At 36.7% G+C, this 26,612-nt stretch overlaps 1 protein-coding gene across 20 annotated transcripts in view; it reads right to left on the reverse strand.

Annotated features, from left to right (window-relative positions):
* Positions 1 to 26,612, reverse strand: part of RIF1 (replication timing regulatory factor 1) — a 162,079-nt gene that overhangs the window by 109,851 nt on the left and 25,616 nt on the right. For 18 of the 20 annotated variants that reach the window (XR_010122484.1, XR_010122481.1, XR_010122482.1 and 15 more), the window contains exons 11-26: positions 25,957 to 26,074; positions 24,530 to 24,706; positions 24,188 to 24,298; positions 22,810 to 22,872; positions 21,382 to 21,482; positions 19,514 to 19,600; positions 18,190 to 18,260; positions 17,809 to 17,989; positions 16,079 to 16,186; positions 14,932 to 15,081; positions 9,432 to 9,531; positions 5,965 to 6,229; positions 4,486 to 4,528; positions 3,125 to 3,327; positions 2,178 to 2,277; positions 968 to 1,087 (exon numbers count right to left, since the gene is read on the reverse strand). Coding sequence is in view for 3 of the 20 variants with exons in the window: in XM_063646039.1 (XP_063502109.1) it covers positions 968 to 1,087; positions 2,178 to 2,277; positions 3,125 to 3,327; positions 4,486 to 4,528; positions 5,965 to 6,229; positions 9,432 to 9,531; positions 14,932 to 15,081; positions 16,079 to 16,186; positions 17,809 to 17,989; positions 18,190 to 18,260; positions 19,514 to 19,600; positions 21,382 to 21,482; positions 22,810 to 22,872; positions 24,188 to 24,298; positions 24,530 to 24,706; positions 25,957 to 26,074 (1,998 nt within the window). In the remaining 17 variants the exon portion in view is untranslated. The remainder of the gene's footprint in view (positions 1 to 967; positions 1,088 to 2,177; positions 2,278 to 3,124; positions 3,328 to 4,485; positions 4,529 to 5,964; positions 6,230 to 9,431; positions 9,532 to 14,931; positions 15,082 to 16,078; positions 16,187 to 17,808; positions 17,990 to 18,189; positions 18,261 to 19,513; positions 19,601 to 21,381; positions 21,483 to 22,809; positions 22,873 to 24,187; positions 24,299 to 24,529; positions 24,707 to 25,956; positions 26,075 to 26,612) is intronic. The other 2 variants (XR_010122487.1, XR_010122483.1) reach the window with 1 other exon arrangement.

The following is a 26,612-nucleotide window of genomic DNA, read 5'->3' on the forward strand; positions in this document are numbered from 1 at the left end:
TTAGTTTCCAAATTATTTTCCAATATTTCTATCACTCTCTTCTAATAATGACACCATTTTTTAATAGTGATTATGAAGTTGATGATACTCATGATCAGTAACAAATTAGTACAATGTTCCCCACTTTCTTTCTGCCTCTAATAAATACTGAGAAAGTAGAAAGTATTAAACCTCTTTACAAAGTAGGCAAGTCTGTGCTTAACTACAAAGTATGGACAAAATCGTTCGTCAGGCTAACACATGGAAATGAACTGATTTGGCAGCAAGAGAGTGCATTTGCAGCTCTCAAGCTGAGGCATGACTTAGTGAAAGTCACCAATATATGCCCTACATACAAGTAACTTTGGTACTACAATGTTATCTTAATAAATGTTCATTGGAACCATTGCTTTAATTCTATTTATAGTTGCTACAAGAATGTGGCAGAGGTATTCTTAAAAAATAACACTTTTCTTTCGCTTCACCAGGGTCATGGTCTCAACATTCTAGAATAACCTTTACTGGAGGTCATGGAAGACAGAGCTGTTGTCTAAAAGTCAGTTAACTGGCAACTAGCATGAGCTTAACATAGGTGTCTTATCTAGGCATTATTTCTATTCAAAATATTAAGTTCTAAAATAACAATAATCCTAAACAAAAGTTCTAAAATATTTTCCTCTTGTGCTACCTATGTTAGTCATTCATAACTAGTCTCATTCCATCTCAAGGGGGCTGCTGCCTGGAATAATACATGTAACAGTTGCTAAGCATTACACAGAAACTTACCTTTCCTAACCAGGAATCATCACCCAAGGCTTCTGGGTTACCATGCTATACTAGCAGTCTTTCTAGACCAAATGCCCTAAATTCCCCTGCAATCCCAACCTTTATTTAGTCTTTTATAGTTTTTCCATCCAATTTTTAAAGTTGTATGTAAGTTACCATATATTTTATCTTAAAAATTTTGATTAAACTTTTGAAAACATACTTTGGCTGCTGGTTTCATATTTTCTTTTTTATTCTTTGTTTGTGCCAAAAATGAATCTCTTTTTCCATTTGATTTTCTCTCCATGCCACTTATCTTCACATTTAGTTGTGAATTTTCTGTCTATTAAAAAGGAAACAATTTCATTAAATACAACGGTAATATTTTGCTTTTCCTTTTCACGTTTTGAAAATTCCTGCCTAATAAATAGTAATTGCAAATATTGTCAAAATTTTTCTAATTATTCAATCTCATAAAAATCAAAGAAAGGAAAGCCACTGTCTGATTCAATAACAGCAAATGGCTTTGGTGTCTCTTTTATAGTAGCTGTTTAATACCATTCAATTTTATGAATTCTGAAAATGAGACATGTCACATAAATATATAAAGTGAATTAAATTACTAGATTCAAACACTGTACCTGTAACTGAAAATATTTCTAAGAGAATATTCAAAGCCATAGAACTTTAAACATTAAACAATTGAGGGTTAATAAAGCATGTATGATAGAGCATATTTCCCCTCAACACAATATATAGCCTTTACAGACCAAATTCCACTGAACTCTTTAACAAGTCTAATTGTTAGTTATCTGGTGGAAAATTTTTACTTCAGCCAAAACCAAATGCGATACTTAGTTGGCTATAAGTCTTTTTTCTCCAAAAGATTCTAAACAAAAACTAGCTATACCCTAGCTGCTCCTGAATAGAAAAAAGTTTTCTAAGAACACTCCAGCTCACAACTCTATAGTACCTGTGCCTTTAACTACTAGATCTTCAGGCAGTAATCAAATATTATTAGCCAAAGAAACTTTGCTCCTAATGTGATGTGACAGCAAAGATGTGTTTTTCTGATAGAAGAAATGAGAAAATCAATTTTTTAAAAATGAGAAAATGAACAGCAGCTCTGGCTTAGACATGGCTTAGTAACCATTATTTCCAGTTTTTCCAAAGCAACAATTATGTATTTTACTCTTTGTGAACAGCACAGATGAGGTACCCGAGTTCAAAACAAATGATTAATGACAAGAATTAGAGATTTACATGAGAATCTCTAGTGAAAATCACAAAAGAAATTTGAGGCCACACAACTGACAATGTGGAAAAAGTCTATGTTACAAAACTCTTTTCTGTTCAGGTTCTACTTATTTATAACTTTCAACAAATAACTTAAATGTCCAAAAACAAATGAACAATAAAACCCCCCAACTTACTCCATCAGAATATGGTCCACTGGATTCCTCCATCATTTCAACAGTTTCCAAACCAGGCAACAGGAGCAGAAATTTTTGTTTGGCTTGTGTTAGTACTGGTCTTTAAAAAAGTACATAAAATATACACCTTAAGTCAAGTAGTGCTGGTGAACACTGATGATCTGTTAACAATAGCACTTTAATTTTTAGAGCAGCAAATTACATCTTTATTTTTAAAGACTGTTCCTTACTATGCATATATAAAACTGGGAGAAATTAGGCAATTTTTGTATTTTTCCCTGTACTTTTCTGAATTTCCAAATTTTTATCATGCAAAATTCCAATAAGAAGTACAATATTATATAAAGTATTCATGTCTAGCTTTAATAATTATCCAGGCAGGGTGCAGTGGCTCACACCTGTAATCCCAGCACTTTGGGAGGCCGAGGCAGGCAGATCATGAGGTCAGGAGATCGAGACCATCCTGGCTAACACAGTGAAACCTTGTCTCTACTAAAAATACAAAAAATTAGCCAGGCATGGTGGCATGCACCTTCAGTCCCAGCTACTCAGGAGGCTGAGGCAGGAGAATCGCTTGAACCCGGGAGGCGGAGCTTGCAGTGAGCCCAGATTGCGCCACTGCACTCCAGCCTGAGCCACAGAGCGAGACTCTATCTCAAAAAAAAAAAAAAAAAAAAAAAAATCGTCCATTTCCTGTCCTCCTTGTCTCTTTTATTAAGGACAATTTAAACTGCTTTTCTTGGCTCCTGAAATCAAGGTTATTCTAAGCACCAAAGAAAAGGTGAAATAATGTTTAATAATTATCATGTATTCCAAATGGTAATATTTCAACTAAGGAATCCTCTGTAACAATACCCCATAAGAAAAGATTATTTTGAATCAAAATATCAATTTATATGATCACAACAGAATAGTTAGTTTGTATATAAGTTTTGTTGTTAGCATACTTTAACTCTTCAGGATAAACCAACATCGTCACTTTAGCAAAAGTGGCATTCCAGAACTGAGCACTCTGTTTTCGAATCTGTTTATTCTTGTGCAGAAATACTATGCATAATAGTGGTGACAGTTGTTCAAGAAGTTCACTGTCATAAGTTCCGGTGTAGCTGAATTGCAGACAAGCAATAATTTCTCCCAGTAGCTTTTCTAACTAGGAAAAAGGAAAAAATAAAAGCAAAAAATATACTAAACATTAACTCACAGAATATATGTTGCTATTTCAATTTTTAAAATTAAGAAAATTTTAAACTAACCCCCATTGTTGCCTTAAATATATACCCCTCTTTATAACTAGACAAATTATCAGATGAATTTGCTTTGGTTATTAATATTACAGTTCAACTTTGAACTTATTTTCTATTAACAAAAGAAATTATGTTTTTGTAATAATTATAACAAGATAAATAGTTGCCTATATACATTCACCTAGAAAACTTTGGGTCCGATCGCCATCATATACAAAGGGATGAGCTAAGAGTTGATTAACTAGGCTGGGCTCAGTGGTTCACGCCTGTAATCCCAGCACTTTGGGAAGCCAAAGCGGGCAGGCTGCTTGAGCTCAGGAGTTTGAGACCAGCCTGAGCAACATGGCAAAACCTCGCCTCCACAAAAAATAGAAAAATTAGCCAAGAGTGGTGGTGTGTGCCTGTAGTCCTAGCTACTTGGGAGGCTATGGTGGGAGAATCACCTTGAGCCCAGGAGGGCAGGGGTGTGGTAAGCCGTGATCATGCCACTCCACTCCTACCTGGGTGAGATTTTGTCTCCAAAAAAGAGTTCATTACTTAACATGAATTTAAAGTATTAAATCCTTAAAAAAAAAAAAAAAAAAAAAAAACAAAAACCCTGTAAATGTGTTCATATGGTGTTATTAAATGTCCATTAAAAATGAAGAATAGGCCAAGCGTGGTGGCTCACACCCGTAATCTTAGCACTTTGGGAAGCTGAGGCAGGCGGATCACTTGAGGTCAGGAGTTCGAGACAAGCCTGCCCAAATGGTGAAACCCTGTCTCTACTAAATATACAAAAAATCAGCTGGGTGTGGCAGCATGTGCCTGTACTCCCAGCTACTCAGGAAGCTGAGGTGGGAGAATCACTTGTTCCCAGGAGGTGGAGGTTGCAGTGAGCTGAGATCCTGCCACTGCACTCCAGCTTGGGTGACAACAGGGAAACTCTGTCTCTAGGAAAAAAAAAAAAAAAAAGAAAGAATAACCCCTTTAAAAATCAGCAGAATTATGTTTAAGAAACTTATCTAAACCCTATCATTTTCTTATCATGAAAGTATGGTTTATAGACAATTGTCTATTTTTACCTTGTTGTTCAGACAACTATATACTTTAGGAACTTCATCAAGCCTAGGAAGGAAAACACATAAAATAGAATACCATTTATATTTCTGCAAGTTAACACTGTACTATCTATCAAGCTAATCCTAAGAAAAAGGTAATAAAGACATAATAAATATAAACTGATGATATAAAAAGGTGCCCAAATACTTAACAAGCAAAAAAACTCAAATGCTAAATATTAAGCACAAAACCATCCCATCTTTGAAAAATGAATCACAGAAAATATCTACAATAAACCTCAAAGTAATAATCATATTAATTGCTGGTTTCTGTACATTTCTTTTAGGCATTATTTTTAATGAAATATAGACTTAAAAGATTTGCAAAGAAAAGTTCATGGATTTGGGGGTTGTATTGTACTTTACAAAATATGTTCCTAAAACTTTCTCTGTTAATTTATGAAAGATAAACTGTCTTCTGATTGAACCACAAAGCTTGCTATAAAGAATATTCACGAATCCTTTCAAAATGCTTGTACAAGTTTGTTACTGGGGCGTTTTTTTTTCTTTCAGGTTTTAAGGCACTGCTTGCTTTGATTCAAATAAAGGGTGATGCAAAATTAATTCAATTTTTTTGGAGAGCAATTCAGAAACATAAACGTGTATACCCAGAAATAGTGGCAAATTTGGGCAATGGTTTACGTATAAATAATGTTCAACTGTTATGAGGGAAAACACTGGAAAAACATGTCCACCAATCAGAAACTGAGTAAAAAGTTTAACAGAATCACATGTAGACATTTTTTAAAATGAGATTCTCATGTATATGGTACAAAGATAGAAATCCCTCAGTATCCATGGGGTATTAGCTGGGCGTGGTGGCGGCTAATTCCAGGACCACCTTCCTGCCAGGATACCAAAATCATGGATGCTCAACATTCTAATATAAAACAAGTTGTATCTGCATGTAACCTAAACACATCCTCTCATATGTTTTAAATCATCTCTAGATTCCTTATAATATCTAATACAATGTAAATAATTGTCATATTGTATTTATTTGCATTAATTTTATTCTTTTTAATTTTTCCAAATATTTTCAATCCAGGGTTGGTTGAATCCATGAATGCAGAACCCATGGATACAAACAGCCAACTGTATTAAGTGCATACCATGTAATTAATTGCAAAACAGCATGTCAAGTAAGCTTTCCTATCTATCATGCATTTAATAGGTATGCTTGTTTGTATAAACAATTCTGAAAAGGTAAGCATTGAAAAGCAAAGGGAAAGGGAAGTAACAGGCAAAACAGAAAGACTTCCAATTTCTCTCTCATATTTCTATACTACTTGAACTATCTTTTCAACAAAAGTGTAGTTTATTACCCTCTCTACAAAATTGTCAAGACTACCATCTACAACACAGCTGATTAAAAAAAAAAGTTGCTACCTATATTTAAATTGTATACATTTAATTCAAAGCTACTTTGTCCAAAATACTTACTTTGAGTTTTCATAAAATAATGCCAGAGGTCTTGTTAAAGTTGCAAATATTTTTCGGATCATAGAAGGCAAAGAAATATGTCCAAGTACACTGGAAATAATGCTGGTGATTGAGTTGCCAATAGTGAAGAGGGTATCGGAATGTGCTTCCTTGAAGCTCAGAGTGTGGAAAGAATAGATCACTTTCACAATAAGTTTAAATAAAGAAGTCAATTTCCCTAGGGGCTCATTCTTCTTTTTGGACCAATCTGAAGGTCTCTGTGGTGCTAAAAACAAAAATTTAATTAATTAAAAACTCAAATAAATTGAAAATAGCGTCACTGTCCATTTTTACAATTTATAGCTCACATTTAAATGTTAGATACATCAAATACATGTCCGTTTGTTGACTGACACCCCAAACAAATCATAACATAATGTACCATTAATGGATAAGTATCACTAGAACATTATCTTTACAAATGAGAATGGGAGACGAAAACTACTTGGTGGATCATGAATATGAATTCCAGAAAAACAAGTCCATTTTTTCTTAGGAATTACAAAATGCATCTCAAGCTTTTATTTTACATTTCATAAAATTTCAACAACTAATATGCAAGAAAGTACTAAATTACGTAAGATAGGTTCCAAATTTAAATTTTGAAAGTTAGTTTTAAAAACAAAAAATTTCCACTAAGAATGACGGACCATTTTTTTGCTCATCTATAGTACATTGATCCCTACAAATAACATTGAACAAGTCAGAGATGCAAAGCTGAGAAAGAATGCAGTTAAGTCTACTGCCTATTTCCTAGATATAAAGAAAAAGATTTGTCCTAAAAGTACTGTCTGATTTTCTTCTGTACCCTTAGATAATCCCTCTGTAAACATCTACCTAGAAGAATAAACCCACATAGCTCTTGCCCCAAAAATTTACCCATTCCAAAATTACTTGTTTCTCTCAATCAATTCATTCTTTTAAGGAATGAGATCTCAAATTTAACAGAAAATGAATGCTTAATTAAAACTAATCTCGTATGGTAACATGAAAAACAAGTGTTGCTACTAAAAGGAAGTTGATTTTTCTCCTTGGAATCAATTTCTCAGACATTAATGTACATTGAAAAACTATATCCAGAAATTCCAACAGAATGTTGAGGTGAGCTGACAGCCCTATGTCAGGAGACTGGTTACATACAAGTGAATGATCAAGTTGTAAATACATTAAGGGTAACAAAAACTAGGTTTCTCACTATTAGAGACAGTAGAGACAAACACAGAAAAGGAATGAATAGCATAATCCATGTGATATTAGATGGTAAATGAAAGTGTATCTAGAGAAACAAGTAATAATTGTGCCACAGTAAGTATTTAGTAATTAACCTTGCAGTGGAAAACCTGGCAGATGCCATCCTCAAACAAACAGGAAGTGTTAACATCACCAATAATGGGAAAATAATGAACTGAAAAAGAACTACAGCATTATTTCTGTGGTACTCCAGTAATGAATGGACCCTGAATCTAATCTTAAAGCAATATGATAATCCCAGATTGAGAGACTCTAAGAAAGTAAAATTGCCATTTTTTTTTTTTTTTTTGAGACGGAGTCTAGCTCTGTTGCTCAGGCTGGTGGAGTGCAGTGGCATGATCTCAGCTCACTGCAACCTCGGCCTCCTGGGTTCAGGAGATTCTCCTGCCTCAGATTCCCAAGTAGCTGGGACTACAGGCGCAGACCACCATGCCTCACTAATTTTTGTATTTTTAGTAGAGACAGGTTGTAGCCCTGTTGGCCAGGCTGGTCTAGAACTCCTGACCTCAGGTGACCCATCCACCTCAGCCTTTTCAAAGTGCTGGTATTACAGGCGTGAGCCACTACACCCAGCCTAAAGTTGCTTTTTGAAGGACATAAAAGACTGAGGAACTGTTCCAGGTTGTCAACTTGTCTAAAACTATACCTTAAAATGGTTCAGCGGGGAAAAAGAATAAAATGTATATTCTGGGGGGAGGGGGAGCAGATAAGATAAATGCAATCAACCGTTAATTGAGGAACCTGAGTAAAGGAATACGAAGTTTCCGTGTAAACTCTTGCAATATTTCTCTAAATTTGAAATCATCACCAACGTTAAGTCACCAAAAAATCCCAAGGTGATCCTGATAATAACAATTTCTTTTCGGTTAGTCTTAACATTGTTTCCTCTTCTCAACTCCTTTTTAAAATCTCCCCATTAACCCAACTTTTACAGCAAGAGGAACTCTGGCTCTGTTTTGCATGGACACGGAGTGGAAAAGACATTTGTAACTGTGGGTTCCTGAATTGGATATTCGGTTAAATCTAATTTCAGAAGTACCAACATAGGTAAAATTATGTCAAAATGAGACTGATCATCTTTGCTCTATGAAACTTTGGTGGCTTATTAATTTCTGACATCATGTGTTATACAATCTTGGTATACTTATGGTTTTCAGAGATAAGCCTATTTTTCTGACACACTGAGGTAATCAGATTAGGTCCTGGTCAGCCCAAGAAGAGAGCTAAGATCAGTATGTCAAGAACATCTATAACCTGTATTTCCACGGCACTCAGGCCGGGATGCTCTGACCTATAATATACTTCAGGAGCTTAACATGTTACTCCATATTGCTACTTAATAAAAATTCAAAAACCAAAAAAGATTCTAAGAATGTTTTAGAAAATTCATCAATGGCAGATCTTATTGGTAGATAATTTTATGTTCCTAATCTTTAAACAAGAAGAAATAATATATCTCAACATTAACTAACATTTTTCATTAATGACAGATTATCACTACCTATATGATATGAACATATAAACATAGGTGGATATATCTGACTTCAATGAATCAATTAACAGATTTTAAAACTATTTGCTACAAAATAACTTAAAACTAACTAAGGCATATGGTTTTAAAAATCACACAACTTGTTATGATCCCAATTGTCCAATTTTAATCATTTAATTACCATTTTTCAGGTAAACGATGAGTTAAACTTTGTAACATTTCTGGGAAAAAATAACCAATTAACTGATCCCATTGTTTTCTTTTAAATTATAATGTCAATTCAATGACTATTTTAAATCAGGCTTGCAAATAAAAACATTTTAAGTTATGTCTAAGTTTCTTGTCCAGATAATCCTTTCTTGTCCAGATAATCCTTCATACCAGATGGAATGGGTAAAACCATTTGTACTATTAGGCAATCTCTAATTAGAATAGTATTTATCTCTCTGTGTTGTAAAAAGGAGTAAAGACATTTTGTGTGATACAGATAAGAGAATGATACAGAGCATATGAAAAAAAGAAAAAAGAGAACATGTATGAAAGCTCCTAGCATAGTAACTAACACGGTTAAACAAGATCAGAAGTTAGTAAAATGAGGTGGCCAAGGTATTAGGACTTCCCCTGGCAAAGTTCAGTAGTGCTTATGAAATACTGGACAAACGAAGGTTAAAAAATACATACTTACATTTAACTTTGGGCTGATATTTAATATTATATGGTGAGAAGTCAATGCAATCAACCATTACAGTAATAATATGAATAATTCTATCCACGAACAACAAATTCTAGGGAAGAGAGTATCACCGTTAGAAACATTCAAGTACTGGGACAGTATTCAACAAGAGTAAGCAACATGAAAAAATATAAGACTGTTACTCCCATCAATCCTATGTAACACACATGCCACAGCTTACAGTACATTAAGTGCAGCCACCCATGGCTTAACAGAGATCCATTCTGAAAAATGGGTCATCAGGCAATTTCATCTTGTGAGAACACAGTGTACTCACACAAACCTAGATGATACAGCTTACTACACACCTATATAGTCTGTTGCTCCTAAGCTACAAACACATAGCCTAGGCACCTGTATAGGGGTGTAGTTATTATACTGAATACTGTAGGCAACTGTAACACAATGGTATGTATTTGTGTATCTAAGCATCGAAAAGACACAGTAAAAATACCATATTATAACGTTCTGCTTAGGATATGTAGCACTAGATTTGCGGTCTGTTGTTGACTGACACATTGATATGAGATGCATGACCATACATGATTACAAATCTTTTTCAGTTAACTGCTGTGTGTCAAACACTGTACTTTCTCTTCCTCAATATTTAAGAAAAATAATTCACCTTTAAGATCCCCATAAAAGCCAGCATATCAACCAATAAACTGAGATTGGAAATACTAGGATCACAGATTCTCTATCAAATTCCTCTTGAAAATTATGAAGTAAAAATATTCACTAAACCCAGTGGAAACAAAACATAAAAAGAAGTTGCTGGCCAGGACTGGTGGCTCACGCCTGTAATCCCAGCACTTTGGGAGGCTGAGGTGGGCGGATCACCTAAGGTCTGGAGTTCGGGGCCAGCCTGGCCAACATGGTGAAACCCCGTCTCTACCAAAAACACAAAAATTAGCCAGGTGTGGTGGTGAATGCTTGTAACCCCAGCTACTCGGGAGGCTGAAGCAGGAAAACTGCTTGAACCCGGGAGGCGGAGGCTGCAGTGAGCCGAGATCGCACCACTGCACGCCAGCCTGCGACAGAGCAAGGCTCCGTCAAAAAAAAAGGAAAGAATTATTGGTTTTTTGTCCTTGCGATAGTTTACTGAGAATGATGTTTTCCAGTTTCATCCATGTCCCTACAAAGGATGTGAACTCATCATTTTTTATGGCTGCATAGTATTCCATGGTGTATATGTGCCACATTTTCTTAATCCAGTCTATCGTTGTTGGACATTTGGGTTGGTTCCAACTCTGCTATTGTGAAGAGTGCCGCAATAAACATACGTGTGCATGTGTCTTTATAGCAGCATGATTTATAGTCCTTTGGCTATATAGCCAGTAATGGGATGGCTGGGTCAAATGGTATTTCTAGTTCTAGATCCCTGAGGAATCGCCACACTGACTTCCACAATGCTTGAACTAGTTTACAGTCCCACCAACAGTGTGAAAGTGTTCCTATTTCTCCACATCCTCTCCAGCACCTGTTCTCACTCATAGGTGGGAACTGAACAATGAGAACTCATGGACACAGGAAGGGGAACATCACACTCCGGGGACTGTTGTGGGGTGGGGGGAGGGGGGAGGGACAGCATTAGGAGATACACCTAATGCTGAATGACGAGTTAATGGGTGCAGCAAAACATGGCACATGGATACATATGTAATAAACCTGCATATTGTGCACATGTACCCTAAAACCTAAAGTATGATAATAAAAAAGAAAAAAAAAATTAAGAATGGCAAAAAAAAAAAAAAGAATTATTGCTTAGGATGGTGTTTTTAAAGACATATTTGACACAAATTTTCAAGAAAGTATAATAAATTTCAAGCTGGTAGAATTTAAGAAAAAGGCAGTAACAAGGAACACAATACCATGAAAACATCAAGTCATTAATCTCTAATGTATAACAATATGGCAGCAAAGTATTTAATAAACATGTTAATATACAGGAAATTCATAGTCAGGGAGATACCTGATCCCAAGTGTCTTATAAACAATTATAAAACTACATTATCACAGTTGTAACACAGGACGAATTCCAAAATTAGAAGTCCCAGATGATCCTCTCTGATCACAATACAGTAAAATAAAAAACTAATGATAAAATAGCAACACATATCCATAAAAAAATCTCAACTTACAAAGCACCCAAGTTCCCCAGTGCTATTTAAAAAAAAAAAAAAAGGGGCATCAAAGGCTGGGTGCAGTGGCTCACACCTGTAATCCCAGCACTTTGGGAGGCCAAGGCAGGCGGAATCACCTGAGGTCAGGAGTTCAAGACCAGCCTGGCCAACATGGAGAAACCCCATCTCTACTAAAAATACAAAATTAGCCAGGCGTGGTGGCACGCGCCTTTAATCCCAGCTACTAGGGAGGCTAAGGCAGGAGAATCACTTGAACCCCGAGGCAGAGGTTGCAGTAAGCCGAGATCGCACCACTGCACTCCAGCCTGGACAACAAGAGTGAAACTCAGTCTCAAAAAAAAAAAAAAAAGGCATCAAAGTAGTCTATATGATCACTGATGGCAGTAATCAAAGTCTTACATGCATGTTTGAAAAAAAGCCTTAAAACAAAACCATGCAATGTATGTAACGACAAAGAAAAGTAAAAAGCTGTGTAGTAATGATCAATAAAATAAAACTACATGCTGTTTTCCTTGGTAGACTTAGATAAGCCTTTAATTACCAAGTCCAACCGAGAAAAGAGAAGACTTCAGAACAAAAAGATTGATGGGCTTGGCATCACATAGTCCAACCCACTTGGGAGGTTGAGGCAGGATGACTGCCTGAACCCAGGAGTTGGAGCCTATAGTGTGTGTGGTGCCTGTGAATAGCCACTACACTCCAGCTTGGGCAACACAGCAAGACCTCATCAAGAAAGAAAGAAAAGAAAGAGAAAAAGAGAGAAAGAAAAAAGAATACAACTGTAGATCTGGCATTCCTCTTACACTATATAAATTGGTGAAGAACAGTTTTCTAAATCATTCTAAGAGGTCACTATTGCCATAATACAAAAATTGAACAATGAGAACTCCAATATCACTAATGAAGATATACATGCAGAAAAAAAATTAATCCTATGATAATTTAAAAGAATAGCACTGTAACCAAGAAGTGTATCCCAAAAACACATATTTCAATACAAGGAAATATGTAAGCAACAACTTTTATGTCCTTCAGCAACAATCAAGTATGAGGGAAGAACAGACCCATTTATAATACATTAAAAAATAGCTTAAAAACAATAATCAAGTTAGGTTAACTTTAGAAGACCTAAATAAACACAAATCCTTGGAAGGAACAATTTGATTAGAAAGACGTAAATTCTTTTCCGAATTAATCTGTGAATTCACCCTTATCAAAGCCAAGCAAAATCTCAACAGGGTATTTTGTGAAATTTGATAGACTCCAAGTTTCTTCTGGAAAAGAACAAAGGGAGAAAGCCTAACTAAGACCATTTTTAAAAGGTGATAACTGAGGGTCACTCTTTTCCCGATCAGTTAGAAAAACCCGCACATTATTTATTCAGTAGACAGATCCCAGAGATAATCACCATCATGACAGACAGTGTCCCTAACCTCATGGAGTGTGGGTGAAATAACATAATAAAGTACAGAAATAAACAATTTCGAGACAGTACTAAAAAGGAAATAACAAGATGCTATGCAATAAAAATAAACAAGTGCGATTAGGTAAGTCCTTTGGAAAAGGAAGCAGAAACCTCATGGGTTGTGTAAGGAGCTCAGATTTTTATTCCAAATCTAACAAAAAACTATAGTACTTCAAGAGTGACAAGATCTGATTTACATTTTTAAAGTCACTCTGACAAATGCAATTAGAATTGTGCTAATAACAAGTAGAGGATATGTATATAAATCCATTTAAAACACTAAAACAATGAACATCTATGGGTAGTGATTATTACGATGAGAAGACGTGTGTGAAGGGGAATTTGCTTTATTGTTTGTAATCTTTTACAATAAGAACTGTTATTTTTGCCTGGGCGTGGTGGCTCATGCCTATAACCCCAACACTTTGGAAGGCTGAGGCGGGCTAATCATCTGAGGTCAGGAGTTCGAGACCAGCCTGGTCAACATGGTGAAACCCCCTCTCTACTAAAAATACAAAAATTTGCCAGGCATGGTGGTGCACACCTGTAATCCCAGCTACTAGGGAGGAGAATCGTTTGAACCTGGAGGCAGAGGTTACAGTGAGCCCATATTGCACCAATGCACTCCAGCCTGGGTTGTCACCCGACAATCACTGTGAGACTCTGTCTCAGGGGGAAAAAAAAAGAACTGTTATTTTTACTTTCTTTTATTCCTCATTAAAATATGTGTTAGATATAAGATGTAGAGAAAACAAGCACAACAAATATCATTTCAATAATCTGCATGGAAAAACAACGGTTTCTGTGTGAAGGCCATTACCAGGATCATACACAGTAATAAATAATTGAAACAACCAAAATGTCCTTAAAATAATAGAATTCCAGGCCAGGTGCAATGGCTCACGTCTGTAATCCTAGCACTTTGGGAGGCCAAGGTGGATCATCTCAGGTCAAGAGTTCGAGACCAGCCTGGCCAACATGGTGAAACCTCATCTCTACTAAAAATACAAAAATTAGCTGGGCATGGTGGTGTGCAACTGTAGTCCCAGCTACTCGGGAGGCTGAGGCAGAAGAGTCGCTTGAACCCAGAAGGCAGAGGCTGCAGTGAGCTGAGATCGTGCCACTGCACTCCAGCCTGGGCGGCAGTGACTCCGTCTCAAAAAATAATAAAATAAATAAATAATAGAATTCCAAGTAATGGTACAACCATACTACAGAATACTAGACAGCAGCTGAAACAAATAATAGAGCTATATGGATTGACTTGAAACGGAGCCAAGACAGTGTTTTACGAAAAGTTACAAAATTACTTAGGAATAAATGCAATAAGGATTTCATTGGCAAGAATACCGTATTCATATGCATATGCAAGTTATCAATATACAAATGACATGTGTAAACAGAAAGAGGTCTATTCTGGAATGACACATATCAATCTGTTTCCAACAACTGTCCTTTCAATGAGGAGGGAAGGAAAGAGAAAAGAGACTTATATTTTCTAAGACTACAAACTTTCAAAGGGATTGAATTTAAACATCTAACAGATACATATGAGAAAGTGAGGTCCAGGACAGCAAGGCCCTTGACGTGTTAATCTAGAATGACACAAGCACAAGGAGATACACAGTATAGTAAAAGATCTTCACTGTTAATGATCCCAAAACATGAACCTTAGAGCCCAGAGACACAAAACTGTTATACAAAGCATACTAGTTTTCAGTATCAACTTTGTCACATATAAATAGAAGCAGTAATAAGTGATAGTTCACAAATATTATCTCCATTTACTTGAAAAGAATCCTTTAAAAACAAACAAAAAAAGGTAGCATCAGGACAAACTCACAGAAAAGCCTTCATCTTCCAAACTGGACATTATCTTAGAAGAAAGTTCCTCACAGCACAAGTTCTCTTCTGCTGTTGCCACCAAAGCAGCACAACGAGCAAATGCTCTATATAATTCTGACCAAGTTCTAAGCAAAGTCTTCATGGTGGTCTACCAATAACAATAAAAAAAGAAGTTTTGTTAATATATACCTATCTATCAAAGTTTATAGAATCAATACATCTTTAACATTTTTAAAAAACACTGCAACATTCAGTGTGTCAAAAAAGAGACTAACGGCCGGGCGCAGTGGCTCACGCCTGTAACCCCAGCACTTTGGGAGGCCGAGGTGGATGGATCACCTGAGGTCAGGAGTTCGAGGCCAACATGGTGAAACCCCGTCTCTACTAAAAATACAAAAAATCAGCCAGACGAAGTGGCGAACGCCTGTAATCCCAGCTACTCAGGAGGCTGAGGTAGGAGAACTGCTTGAACCCAGGAGGTGGAGGTAGCAGTGAGCCAAGATTGCACCACTGCACTCCAGCCTGGGCAACAAGAGCGAAACTCTGTCTCAAAATAAAAAAGAGACTAACACAGGGTAATAACCTTTCCCCCACACCCCAGAGATCTAACTGAAGAGACGAAATAAGGCCATGATACCAAAAATTATCAAAGATCCATAAGAACTTCTCTTGTCCTTCATCATTCTCCTAAGCTAATAATAAAGTCATAAAGAAGTCTTATTTTAGAAATTATTGTGGGCTGGGCATGGTGGCTCACGCCTGTAATCCCAGCACTTTGGGAGGCCAAGGCGGGTGGATCACTTGAGGTCAGGAGTTCGAGACAAGCCTGACCAATATGGTGAAACTCCATTTCTACTAAAAATACAAAAATTAGCTGGGCACAGTGGCATGGTCCTGTAGTCCCACTACTTGGGAGGCTGAGACAGGAAAATTGCTTGAACCCAGGAAGCAGAGGTTGCAGTAAGCTGAGACTGCACCACTGTACTCCAAGCCTGGACGACAATGTGAGACTGTCACCAAAAAAAAAAAAAAGAGAGAGAGAAAAAGAAAAAGAAAAATCATTGTGGAAACTGATTATAAAGGATGAAATAATATTTTCAGAAAAATACAAATCCCTCAGAAGTCAATACTTGACAATGCCTTACCACTGGAAATCTCTGTTCTGAAAAAATGTGGTTTACTGGTAAAGTCAATGCACCATAGATGGCACTAAAATTATGTTCTAAGGCATCACCTTGATTTACTTCATTGGTCTAAAACAAGAAAAATAATGAAGTTAGACAAATTACCATCTTATTCTAATCCTAAGTAGTAACATAACTTATTTATAAGTAGTGGGCAAAACTGTGTTCCCCAATGATGAGATTCAAAATAAGTTTAACTCCTAACCCCTGGAACCTACGAATGTAGTCTTATTTGGAAATAAAGTTTGCAGATGTTCAGATGAGGTCCTACTGGATTAGGGTCAGCCCCAATCCAATGAACGGAGTCTTTTCTGTAAGAGGAAAATTTGGATAGGCAAAGAGAACAATACCATGTGAAGATGGAGGCATAGTCAAGTGATGCAGCTAAAACCCAAGGAAGGTCAAGGATTGCCAGCAACCACCAGAAGCTGAGAGGCATGAATAGATTCTGCCTCAGAGCTCCAGGAGAAACCAATCCTACCAACTCCTTGATTTTGGATAGCTGGTCTCCAGAACTGTGAGAGAATAAATCCCTGTAGTTTTAAGTCACCAGTTGGCTGTAATTTGTTACTAGCAACCTGGGGAAATTATGCACTATGTTTAAGTTCTAAAAAAGAATCCCAGAGCCAACTCCAAAGTCTTCTACTGTATATACACAGGATTCCAGCAAAAACTAATACAATAAAAAGGGTCTCTGTGATCCTTCTAACAGTGGGAAGCTATTTAAGAATGTAAATGACTTTTCTTCCAGAAGAATAGTGTGCTAGCTTGAGTAGCCAAAACAAGGGCTACGTTAACTGGAACGTAAAAAGCTGAGCACAGTGGCTCATGCCTGTAATCCCAGCACTTTGGGAGGCTGAGGCTGAGGTCAAGAGTTTGAGATCAGCCTGACCAATACAGTGAAACCCCATCTCAACTAAAAATACAAAAATTAACTAGGCATGGTGGCGTGCACCTGTAGTCCCAGCTACTCAGGAGGCTGAGACAGGAGAACGCTTCAACCTGGGAGGCGGAGGTTGCAGTGAGCCAAGATTGTGCCACTGCACTCTAGCCTGGGTGACAGAGTGAGATTCCAACTCAACAACAACAACAACAAAATTCCTTCAAGTTATTTCATTTTTGAATTACAGCACTATTAGCCCAGAGAATGCGTATTCCCATTTAAAGACTGACAAAGAGGCTGACAAATCATAAACAGAACTTGTGCTCCACAGCCTGTCACTATTTCCACTTTTGTTAAATAGATAAATATTAAGGATTTAAGTATTTAAATACACAGATTATTCAACTCTCAACAGATTCCTGACTTAAGGAAATGCTATATGGCTTTGAGGTAATCACCAACGTGGCTTAACTATGGGAATATATAGCCTAGTCAAGATAACCACTGTTATTCCCTGTTAATAAAACTACTGAAAGAACCCAAGAGACAAGAATTTACATCTATGTGAGCCTTCTACATTTATAATCACTACTGAAGAAAATGAAGCTGATTAGTCCCCATTAAGTTATAGTTTCTTTACCAGTGAGGCAGAAATGCAATAAAATCAATCAAAAGTACGTTTGCCAATTCCACCAGAAAAAATATTTACTATCTTCTATTCAAATTCAAACTTCTATTCATTTCCCAATTGCACTAACAAAAAAAAAAAGGTATATTATCCAAAATATGTAGCAGATTTATTTCATACCTGATTAATCAATTCAGTTAATGGGGTGACTATAACACTCCACATTTTCCAGAGATGCTCCTTATTTTCCAACTGCTTTGCATTTTGATTAATAACATTTAAAACTGAGTCACTGAAAGCTAGTGGTGAAGTTGGACCAGAAAGAACACAGCCTACAAGTGATTCCAAACTGAGAAAGAACCTGAACAAAAAATTATAAACAATGCATCAACTTTTTGGCAGGAATATATTAATTTAATGTTAACAAAATTCTAAAATAACTGACAAAAAGTTAACGAATCCTTTTTTAAAAAAAAAAACTTAAACTTATGAAATAGTACATAATCTCATTCATTACATAACCTTTCCAAGACAAAGTTTCAAGTTAAAGTACAAACTTACCTTTCATCTGATACACCACATTCCAAGAAATTGTTGAAAATTAACTGAATTAAGAACAAAGCTGGAGTTCCCTGAAGGAGAAAATGAAGTCAATCTTCTCAGTTACAAAGAATAGAACACTTGTTTTTTATAATTGGTTATTTAAGAAATAAAACCGTTTTAAGCATGACAAATTTAACTTTTGGCATTACTTAGGGTATGACAACCATGTTAGTAAAATTATTTCCATAAACTACACACAAAAATCAAGCTCTTGGCCGGGCGCAGTGGCTCACTCCTGTAATCCCAGCACTTTGGGAGGCCGAGGCAGGTGGATCACGAGTTCAGGAGATCGAGACCATCCTGGCTAACACGGTGAAACTCCATCTGTACTAAAAATACAAAAAAACTAGCCGGGCAGGGTGGCATGCGCCTGTAGTCCCAGCTACTCAGGAGGCTGAGGCAGGAGAATGGCGTGAGCCCAGGAGAAGGAGATTGCAGGAGCCGAGATCACACCACTGCACTCCAGACTAGGCAACAGCCTGACTCCGTCTCAAAAAAAAAAAAAAAAAAAAAAATCAAGCTCTTTATAGTCTAATCATAGCTGTTTCCTCTACACAGAAAATCAAGGAATTATGAGATTCCAAATATAAAAAGAACATTGATTTAAAACTTACTGGAATCCCAGTGCCTATATCCTAGAGATACTAATTGCATTTTCCATTAGCTTCCAATATTTATGGCAGTAACCAACACTATTATCGTATATAAACAAATAGGAAACTTTCCTTTTGGAGCCATTTATTTAATCCAGGAAAATAGTTTTTTCATTCACATAGCAGCATATTTAATTCTTTACATTAACTATCAGTTTTTCCTTTAATTTGGTCAATATACTTCAAATCCAATACTCTCAGAATTTTACAAGGTTATCTTTCGTTAAAAAAAAAAAAGGGAAATATGGCTGGGCACAGTGGCTCACACCTGTAGTCCCAGGATTTGGAAGAGCAAGGCGGGGGGATCACCTGAGGTTAGGAGTTCAAGACCGGCCTGACCAACATGGAGAAATCCCATCTCTATAAAAATACAAAATTAGCCGGGCATGGCGGCACATGCCTGTAATCCCAGCTACTCAGGAGGTTGAGGCAGGAGAATAGCTTGAACCTGGGAGGCAGAGGTTGCAGTGAGCCAAGATCGTGCCACTGCTCTCCAGCCTGGTCAACAAGAGCCAAACTCCGTCTCAAAAATAAATAACATAACATAACATAAAATAAAATAAAATATAAAAAAGGGAAGTATAAATGTTTTTGGCCAATCTTCATCATATTACATTTAAGATACTTGCATTAAGAATATCCATATTAGCAACCTGATATGCTGGTGAACCTAACACTTTCTGAGGAAGTCCTTTAATTGTAATTTCCACGAGGACCTATGAGAGATAAAAGGTTTTACAGTAAATTAGCCATAAAAATATTATCTAATAAAAATCTGAGTGTTAACTGTATCTCAATTACAAGTAATGTTCATTCATTAACATAAATATAATCTCATTAGTTAAAAAAGATCAAATACATTCATTCGCTAATATGAATATACTGCATCCGTTTGAAAAGTTCAAACAGAAATATAAAAAGCAGGTAAAGTCTTTAATCTCCAATGATAATCAATATTTTCAGTTCAGAGTCTATTTTCCTAGACCTTCTAAATTTCTGTATATGTAAGTACACAGAAAAACACACAACTTCTTGGGCAGCCAGTTATACACACATTCCTTTAAACCATTAAAGCCATTACACTGTAAATCACTAATGATATTAAACTCTGCAACTAACCTTCATTTTACCTTGTTACAGAATTTTTGCGTCAATATATAAAAATATTGCTATATGAATGTCCATTATTTAGTCAACCATTTTTCTATTAAGAGACCTTGGGGCTATTTCTATGTTTTTTTATACTACTAATAGAAATTCTGCAATTAATTATACTGGTACCCAAAGCAAATATTCAAAGGACTGCTAACTAATAGTTGGGTCTGAGATTGCTAAATCAAACTGACTGAGACTACCAAATTGCTCTCCAAAAATACTACCATACTCTCTTTTTTTTCTTTTTTGAGACAGGGCCTCATTGTTGTCCAGGCTGGATTGCAGTGGCACAATCTTGGCTCACTGCAGCCTCAACCTCATGGGCTCAAGTGATTCTCCCACCTCTGCTTCCATAAAAGCTGGGATTACAGGCACGTCACCACGCCTGGCTAATTTTTGCAATTTGCCCACCTTGACCTCCCAAAGTGCTGGGATTACAGATGTGAGCCACCATGCCCAGCGGTAATATACTGGTATGAACATGCACTACATAACTTAAATGTTATAGAAGAGTTATGTCAGTGAAAATACATTTTCACATATTGTCATCTGAAAGATTAGTAATAATAATAGACAGTATTAGTTTGTTCCTGGCCCATAGTACTTTCCATGTATCAATTCATTTAGTCTTTAACTACTGCTACATTCCCTCCTTACATATTGGGTTAGGCAAAGCCAAGGGAATAGATAAATTGCACAAATTTACTCAGCTAATAAATAGTTAGGCTGGTATTCAACCTAGTCTGCTCCAGAGCCCTTGATATTAACCACTGTGCTATACTGCCACACAACAAGTAACTGTCAAAGTGCATAAAGGAAAACAAAATCAGAATTTAAGGGTATTGTTTGTTCCATTGGAGCTTATTTTGAGATGTCCATCATCAAAATCATATCCAATTCACTTTTCTTCCTGTACTACACAGGTTTAAAAAAAAAATGTGTTTTAATACCAAAGTAATTATCTTGGTTAAAAAAGTTAATTTAAAACAAAGTACCACCTAACTATTAGTAGTTTTCAACAATCTTGTCATAAAAATAAAGGACATCTGAGTTTCTTCAGTTCAGGTTTCATGTCCTTTACCCTAGTTTTTCTCTGTATGGCGGATACTTTTTTCTTACCACACTGAAGACTTTTGTGTCTGTTGTTATACTCACTTTATTAAAAAGGTTTCAAATGACTCTACAGTTAATAGAATGGCACTTACTGCAACAGGACTAGACTGCTGATGAATGCTTGATATAAAAAAAGTCTTCCCAAACTAGATCTGTGCAAATATCTTCAATATAAAATTTAACTTCAGAAAATGGTTTTTAAAGTCCAACATATGGGTATTATACTTACCAGCGTTTTTGATACAGGAAATACTTCAGACTTTACTATGCTTTCCAAAAACTTTAATAAGAGAGTCAAAACTTCAGAACCTGGTTTCTCTTTTTTGTTACCTATTTAAAAAAAAAAAAAAAAAAGTAAGGGTATAGTTCTTTTTTTTTTTTTTTTTTTTTTTTTTTTGAGACAGGGTCTTGCTCTGTCACCCAAGCTGGTACGGTACAGGAGCACAATCTTGGCTCACTGCAACCACCACCTCCCGGGTTCAAGCAATTCTCCTGCCTCAGCCTCCTGAGTAGCTGGGATTACAGGTGTGCACCACCATGCCTGGCTAATTTTTATATTTTTAGTAGAGATGGGTTTGCTAGGCTGGTCTCAAACTCCTGACCTCAGGTGATCCGCCCATCTCAGCTTCCCAAAGTGTTGGGATTACAGGCGTGAGCCACCATGCCTGGCCGAGAACGGTGTATTTACTGCGTGAGCCACCATGCCTGGCCGAGAACGGTGTATTTACTTTTTTTTTTTTTGGAGTTTCACTCTTATTGCCCAGGCTGGAGTGCAATGGCGCCATCTCAGCTCAGTGCAACCTCCGCCTCCCAGGTTCAAGCAATTCTCCTGCCTCAGCCTCCCGAGTAGCTGGAGATTACAGGCATGCATCACAATGCCTGGCTAATTTCGTATTTTTAGTACAGGCGGGGTTTCTCCATGTTGGTCAGACGGGTCTCAAACTCCTGACCTCAGATGATCCGCCCGCCTCGGCCTCCCAAAGTTCTGGAATTACGGGCATGAGCCACCGCACCCGGCTAGAAGGGTGTATTTCTAAGCATGTTATTTTAGAGATGACTATACAGAGAGCTGTAAAAATTTATTTTTTTTTCTAAATCAACAATACTAAGTACAGTTGACCCTTGAACAACACGGGTTTGGATGGCATGAGTTCACTCATATTCAGATTTTCTTCCATCCCAGAAACAGCAAGTTCCACCCCTCCTCTTCCCTCCTTAGTGTACTCAACATAAAGACAAGAACATAACCGGTTTCCACTTAATGACTATGTTTTCTCTTATGATTTTCCTAACATTCTTTTCTCTAATTTACTATATTGTTAATGAACACAGCATATAATGCACATAACATATAAATATGTGTTTATCAGCTATTTATGTTATCAGCAAGGCTTCCAATCAATAGTAAGTTATCAGTAGTTAAGTTCTGGGGGAGTCAAAAGTTATATGTAGATTTTCGACCGTGTGGTGGGTCAGCACACCTAACCCCAGTGTTGTTCAAGCATTAACTACAAATTAAAAACTGGAAGCTATGGTAGTGCAAGAAATACTTCTAAAGTAAATTTTATATATTGCCAAAAAATTCACCGGATGCTATAAAAATCATCTGATCACCACCTGTTTCAAAAAAAAATTTGATCAGTGTAATAGTGCTTACCTGATTCAGTAACTGACTTCACCAAGCTAATTAGCTCCTTCCAGATAGCACTGACAACCACATCTGTCAAACAAAATAAACTTGAGTATTTTAAATGAAGTACATATGACTACGTACTATGACTAACACTCTCCCTTTACTTCCTTACATTAAACAAATAAATTGAACAATACTTAATTTTCCTCATGATATTCAACCCTGTAGTAAGTTTATAAAACACTATCACTTCGTTTTTGTTTGTAGAAACTAAATATGTTTATTTTTTGAGATAGGGTCTTGCTCTGTCAAGGCTGGAGTACAGTGGCACAATCATAGCTCACTGTCATCTCAACAACCTGGGCTCAAGCAGTCTTTCCACATCAGCCTCCCAAGTAGCTAGGACTATAGGTACACACCACTACACCCAACTAATTATTTTTTGTAAAGATAGCACTCTCACTACATTTCCCAGGCTGGTCACAAACATCTGTCTCAAGTGAACCTCCCACCTTAGCCCCCCAAAGTGCTAGGATTACAGGCATGAGCTACCATGTCCAGCCATAAATGTGTTCCTTAAAACAATTATAACATGTTAACAATGAATTGTGTAACTAAGGGTAATTGCTTTATCTTTTTTTCTATTATCTTTCTTTTCTGAATTGAATGCCCACTACTTTTGAGGCAGAGATTGTTCATGGAGATTCAGAAGGGTATCTAACAACCAATAGAAAAAAATTATGTGATTCATTGTGATTCTTTTTCCAGTTGTTTGTTAAACACCAAACAATATTTGAAATTGCCTTTCCTCATTATTTGATAGGCCATATAACACAGGAGTTTAGGCACAGATGCTAGAGCCACAGAGCCTGACACAGTACTACCACTCGTAAGTGACTCTGCCCAACTTATGTATTTCCTGTATAACCCAGTTTCCTCATTTGTAAAATGAACTAACATGGAATGTTACAGCGAAAATTAAATGAATAAAGTTCTCAATGCATAATCTGGCCAGTAGATGGCACCATACAAATATTTGCTATTTTATCTTATTTTTTATTTTTTAATAGAGTCTTGCTCTATCACCCAGGCTGGAGTGCAGTGGCACAATCTTGGCTCACTGCAACCTCCACCTCCTGGGCTCAAGCAATTCTCATGCCTATGCCTCCTGAGTAGCTGGGACTACAGGTATCTGCCAATATGCCCACCTAGTTTTTGTATGCTTTGTAGAGACAGGGTTTTGTCATGTTGCCCAGGCTGGTCTCGAACTCCTGAGCTCAAGTGATCCACTCACCTTGGCCTCCCAAAGTGCTGGGATTACAGGTGTGAGGTACTGTGACTGACCTATTTTTTCTTCTTTTTAAACACACATTTGAGCAAGTAATAAATCAAATTCTCTTACCGGGGGCATCTTTTCCAACTGCAACAAAGCTATCATGAACAGCAGTGATAACTGTATTTGCATGTTTGGAAAAAAAAGAAGGGCTGCTGATTAACGGATATTCCAGTGGCTCTGAAAGGGGAGAATAAAAGATAATTATGTAAAACAACAGATTTCTGAAATACATTTCTCACTATAAAACTTTAAAATGTCTATTAAGTAGATGTGTTTTTTATAAAAGATTCATATTTCATAAACAATTATAAAATATTTTGGCTGTGAAAAAATAACATCTCTCCTCACCCCAATGCATTAAGTCCTAGACTGTTAGTAATTAAAATTATTCTTAAAACATTTAAATACCTAAGCTCAGCACAAGTTTATTTTGCTTAGCAAAACTCAAGACTTCTGGACCCAACAAGAAATGAAGCAACATTTCAAGTCCCAAAAGTTGAATGGAAGGGATTGTAGCCATTCCACCTAAATTCGAACTCAGGTTCATTCGGGGAGTTCCCGGGGCTCCATACGGGGAGGAAGCACCTTTAAGAAAAAAAAAAAAGGGTAAGTCATACAAGCTTATTTTATATTAGCTACCCAAATGCATATATTTCATTTCAACGAAACTTTTAAAAACAGAGTTTAAACGTCTCAGGCATTAATCCATACCTTGAAATATTAATATGCAGGTATTCTGTAACATAAATTTTGAAGACTCAGATGGCAAACATAAAATAATACATATGATATACATATGTATATCATGTCTTTCTATGATATACATATGTATATATGTCTTTCAATGATATACATAAAGAGGCACTTTATAACTGCTAAGATTTTTTCTTTTTTTGAGACACAGTCTCGTACTGCCAAGGCAGCAGTGCAGTGGTACAATCATAGTTCACTATAACCTCAAACTCCTGGGCTCAAGCAATTCTCCCATCAGCATTCCAAGTAGCTGTAACTATAGATGGATGGATGCCACTGTGCTCAGGTAATTTTTAAATTTTTTGTAGAGACAGGGTCTCACTACGTAGCACAGGTGGTATCGAACTCCTGGCTTCAAGTGATCCTCCCACCTCAGCCCCGCTAAGTGCTGAGATTATAGGTGCCTGCCACTGCACCTGGCTAAAGTGTTGTTCTTGTTTTGTTTTTTTGAGACTGAGTCTCGCTCTGTCGCCCAGGCTGGAGTGCAGTGGCGAGATCTCGGCTCACTGCAACCTCCGCCTCCTGGGGTTCAAGCGATTCTCCTGCCACAGCCTCCCAGGTAGCTGGTATTACAGGGGCCCACCACCATGCCTGGCTAATTTTTTTATTTTCAGTAGAGACGGGGTTTCACCGTGTTGGCCAGGCTGGTCTCGAATGCCTGACCTCAAGTGATCTGCCGGCCTCGTCCTCCCAAAGTGCTAGGATTACAGGCGTGAGCCACCTCACCCGGCCGATGTGTTGTTTTTAATAGCACTAAGATTCTGGTTCTAAAATCAACAGTTTCACGTTAGCTGCTCTGAGGCTTTTTTTGTAATGTACCTCACATAATGTACTGAAAAAACATCCGTCTTCTAACCACAACAATGCGCTTACAACAGTAATATTAAAAAAAAAAAAAAAACAGGAAAACATAATGGATTTTTTGGTAACGAACCTAAAAATTATGAAGTGCTTCATTTCAAACGAAAAACACTGAGCAAAACCTCTCAAAGCCTTTTTTTTTTTCCTACTTCAAAACTATGGTTCTAGGTCAACAAAGCCTGATTAAAAAAGCAAAAAAATCAAGAATATCTACCTCTTACCTTTGTGTACAGGAGTCATAGGATTTAAACCTGGAGATGTAGCTACATGACATGAATTGCCTTGAGGTGAGGCATTAGAATCAATGCTTATTGTACTTTGAATCAGAGGCACACAAACCTATGGGGTAAAAGACGAGAAAACATCGATCTATAAACTATACAATTGTCAGTTTTTAAAAGCCTCACATAATATAAATTTCATTAAATGGAGCCTTAATATATTGCATTTTACAGATCGTTTCCATGCACAAACAGGCTAAAAAATGGAATTTGGAAAAAATATGAACAACTGTATTTGCCCTAAATGTGTATTACCTAAGTTTGTTTATGTACATAAACATCTGAATTGGTACACATTATTGGTAGACTAATTTTAACTTTTTAAAACTTTGGAAAATACGAACTAAGACAAAGCTCATTTCTAACATCATCCTAGTACCAGTCACATGTAGTTACCAAATAAATTATTCCAATTAATGTATTGGACAAATGCAAAGAATTAGCCTATTGGACCCTTACAATGGTAGAATTTGGAAAATTCATTACGATCCAAATTACATTATTGACAATGCCGATCTTCAATTACTTCATGTTGTATAAATTTGAAACTCAATATTAAAAAATTAAGAACTGAATAACAGCTTAAGTGTAAGTCC

Source organism: Symphalangus syndactylus, chromosome 9 (genome assembly GCF_028878055.3).
Source record: "Symphalangus syndactylus isolate Jambi chromosome 9, NHGRI_mSymSyn1-v2.1_pri, whole genome shotgun sequence".
Classification (NCBI taxonomy): Eukaryota; Metazoa; Chordata; class Mammalia; order Primates; family Hylobatidae; genus Symphalangus; species Symphalangus syndactylus.